The sequence below is a fragment of the Dipodomys ordii genome, unplaced genomic scaffold (genome assembly GCF_000151885.1).
Source record: "Dipodomys ordii isolate 6190 unplaced genomic scaffold, Dord_2.0 Scaffold94, whole genome shotgun sequence".
In the NCBI taxonomy this organism is placed as follows: domain Eukaryota; kingdom Metazoa; phylum Chordata; class Mammalia; order Rodentia; family Heteromyidae; genus Dipodomys; species Dipodomys ordii.
This window is the reverse complement of record NW_012267310.1, coordinates 4,554,648-4,558,672: the sequence shown is the minus strand read 5'-3', so window position 1 is coordinate 4,558,672 and position 4,025 is coordinate 4,554,648. Positions and strand designations below refer to the sequence as shown.

Here is a 4,025-nt window from a genome sequence, read left to right as displayed (position 1 = left end):
CCCTGACTTCAAGCCCCACAATCGACCAAAAAAAAAAAAAAAAAAGCTGGATTAAAAAGATGGAGCTGAGGTTCAATAGACTGTAAGGTCCACATTACTCATCATCATGCTAATATTGCCTACTACTACTGTTGAACGTTTCTTTATTAACATGTGCTTCACTGCTTCTTAAAATAGTTCCATAACCAAACGCTGCAATTCTGAAAAGCATGATAAAAAAGGTTCTCTGATCAGGCTCATTACTGAATATTTTTAGCAGAGCAATAATTAGGATTTGGAGGAAGCCGGGTACCTCATTATGTAAGCAGAGGGCTTGGCTTCTTTCAACCAGCCAAAGCAAATCTTCTCAACTCCAAATCTCCTGCAGCGTCTGGTTTCAAAAGAAAGATAAGCTCTTGTTACCAGTGCCCCCAATGACTTCCTCAGAAGCTGAGTGCCAGTGGCTCATGCCTATAATCCTAGAAATTCAGGAAGCTGAGATCTGAGGATCATAGTTCAATGGCAGCCAGGGCAGAAAAAAAAAAAAAAAAAAAAAAAACTATGAGACTCTTACCTCCAATTGACCAGAAAATGTCAGGAAAGAGAGGTGTGGGAGAGCCTGACCTCTGAGATCAAGCCCCAGTATGGGAGGAAGAAGTACAGAGAAGAGAGATCACGTGAGCTTCTCCAAAGCCAAGGTAAAGATTGGCACTAAACCCAATAAAGGACATTGAGTAGGCATCTGGCTTGCATCTTTGAAGATTCTGTGGATCTTCCTATGTAGCTTGACATGGACAACAATGCTTCACTGGCTTAAGGTCATAAATTAGTGGCAGAACACTCCTCTAGAATGGGTAAAGTGTAAAGCCCTGGGTTTGATCCTCAGTAACACACACACACACACACACACACACGCACACGCACGCACGCACGCACACACACACACACACACACACACACACCTTTTTCATTGTTTTAATTATTTTAATTCTCTTGTCAAAGTGATATACAGAAGGGTATATAACTAAAGTAGTGAGTACATTTCTTGTCGAACTTGTTACCCCCCCCCCTCATTTTTCTCCCACTTTCCCTCCCCCCAAGCCCACCCCCCCCACACACACATTTTGAACAAGATTGATGAAGGAAGATAGAGAAAAGTGGATGAATTAGGGAAACATTTTAGTAGTGGGTTGGTGATTGGAAATCAATTGGAGATGGAGAGTTAAGGGAGAAGGAAATGGCCCAGATGAGTTAGGTCATTTTGTCTAGGTACTTGATGTATTCATTGAGGAGGTTAAGGTCGAGTAGTTTTCCTTGAGGTTTAAGAGACTTGCCCATCTGTAAACTGAGAACCCAGTGCCTTGCGCCCAGGGTGTATCATACTGTCCAAGGCTTAATGTTTCTTGCTTGATTTCTTTCTTGCTTGCTTCTTGAACTCTGGGCCTGGGCGCTGTCCCTCCGCTCTTCAGCTCAAGGCGAGCGCTCTACCACTTGAGCCACAGCGCCACTTCTGGTTTTCTGGTAGTTTAGTGAATTTAAGAGTCTCACAGACTTTCCTGCCTGGGCTGGCTTTGAACCACGATCCTCAGATCTCAGCCTGCTAAGTAGCTAGGAGTGCCAGCAGCACTCAGCTGGTTTGATATTTCTATTTAAGTGGTTCTAATGATGTGAGTCGCAGATTCTCAGTTGCCAAAACATGAGTTTAACTGACAGCAGAATTTTGAGAGTGAGTCCAATTCTTATCGTTATTGGTTGGTACATCCACACATACCTCTTTTTTTTTTTGCCGGTCCTAAGCCTTGAACTCAGGGGCTGGGTTTGTCCCTGAGCCTCTCTATTCTCAAGGCTAGCACTCTACCATGTGACCCACAGTGCCACTTTCAGCTTTTTCTGTTTATGTGGTACTGAAGAATTGAACGCACGGCTTCGTGCATGCTAGGCAAGCCTTCTACCACTAAGCCACATTCCCAGCGCCCCAAACATATCTTTGAAGACTTTAAGAAAATCGAATGAAAACTTGGCATCTTTCCTACTTGTTTATTTTCAGTCTGTCCCATATATTCCAGATAAAAGGACCTTCAAGCAATGAAGCTGCCATGCAGAGAAAATGCTTGTTAGGGAAATAAATTCATCCAGCATCCCCACAGGCATGTCTTTAGATGAGAGATTAAAAAATACTATACTTATTCTTCTTTTCCTTTGGGAGAATGTGCCACAGACTTCCTTGGGAGATGCTGCCAGCTGACTAATTCATTGACTCACTTGTTATGCTCCATTCACTTACTCATTTGAATTGCATTTTTTGGAGCATCTTCTGTGTAGTAGACACAGGAGCACCAAGCTGGATGGAGCAATGCAAAAAACAACCAAGGCAGAATCTGGGCATTTGAAATATTCATTTCTACATGGAGACAGATACTAAAAATACTTTCATGGCCAGGCGCTGATGGCTCATGCCTATAAACCTAGCTACTCAGGAGGCTGAGATCTGAGGATCATGGTTCAAAGCCAGCCCAGGCAGGAAAGTCCATGAGACTCTTATCTCCAATAAACTACTCAGAAAAAACCAGAAGTGGCACTGTGGCTCAAGTGATAGAGCAATACCCTTGAGCACAAAGAGGCTCAGGGATACTGCTCAGGCCCTAAATTTGCCAAAAACTGGCAAAAAAATACTTTCCTGGCAGGATGCATGGCTCAAATGATAGAGCACCAAAATAACCCCCCCCCCCACCAAATACTTTCAATATCAAGAAGATATGTTTATATCTAGATGTTGTGGATTCTTCCCAGGGCTGTTGGGAATAACTTCCTAAAGACATTACCTTGAAGCTGGGCCTTGGGAATGAGGAGGAAATGTGTAGATACTATGGGCAGGGAAGGGGTATCCAGGGCAGAAAGGAAGAGCTCAGCATGAGCAAATGCCAAGAGCCAGTCAAGAGCAAGTCAAGGTCCAGATGATGAGAACATGGTATAATTGTGGGAAACTGTATAGAACAGAGACTGTAAGAATCAGCAGGGGGGCTGGGATTGTGGCTCAGTGGCAGAGTGCTTACCTTACATGCATGAGGCCCTGGGTTCGATTCCTCAGCACCACATAAGCAGAAAATGCTGGAAGTGGCTTGTGGCTCAAGTGGTAGAGCCCTAGCCTTGAGCTGAAGAGCTGAGGGACAGTGCCTAGGCTGAGAGTTCAGGCCCCATGACCCACCAAATAAAAAGACTCATCTGACTTATGTAACTGTAACCCTTCTGCACACCACCTATGTAATAACAATAAAACTTAAAAAAAAAAAAAAGCATCAGCAGGGACCTGATGTGAAGGTCTCCTGTACGAAGAGCCTCAACTTTGTCCTGGCCATTAAAAGAGTCAGTTGAAGTGATCTTAGCTTTATCTCTTCTTTCTTCCTCCAATAGGAATGTTTGTTCCAACACAGAGAACAGAGGGTATCTCAACATCAGACATCATCACTAGAATTGTCCGTGACTATGATGTTTATGCCAGACGCAACCTCCAGAGAGGGTACACAGCCAAGGAACTGAATGTCAGCTTCATAAATGTAAGTATGTCACACATACCCTCTGGCAGCCAGCATACCACCAGTACTCTACTGCTGCGATTAATTGAGCATTTACTATTGCCACATGCTTTTGTTTTTTAAATTTTTTCCATTTCCTGGAGTTCATTTCAATAAATATTATTTTATATGATTGGAGTGTTTTTTAAAAATTTTTTGTTGATACAGGGGCTTGAACTCAAGGCTTTATGATTATCCTGGGTTTTTTCAGCTCACAGCTGGTGCTCTACCATTTGAGCCATGTCTCCATTGTCAGCTTTTTTACTTATTAATTGAGGATAAGAGTCTGTTAGGCCGGGCACCAGTGGCTCACGCCTGTAATCCTAGCTACTCAGGAGGCTGAGATTTGAGGATGGAGGTTCAAAGCCAGCCTGGGCAGGAAAGTCTGTGAGACTCTTTTTTTGTTGTTTTTTTTTGGGGGGCCTGAACTCTGGGCCTGGGTGCCGTCCCTCAGCTCTTCAGCTCAAGGCTAGC

General features: G+C 43.7%; 1 protein-coding gene across 1 annotated transcript in view; it reads left to right on the top strand.

Moving 5' to 3' along the window:
- Positions 1 to 4,025, top strand: part of Pcyt1b (phosphate cytidylyltransferase 1, choline, beta) — a 74,532-nt gene that overhangs the window by 51,476 nt on the left and 19,031 nt on the right. The window contains exon 6 of the mRNA XM_013026497.1: positions 3,391 to 3,533. Coding sequence (XP_012881951.1) covers positions 3,391 to 3,533 — 143 coding nt within the window. The remainder of the gene's footprint in view (positions 1 to 3,390; positions 3,534 to 4,025) is intronic.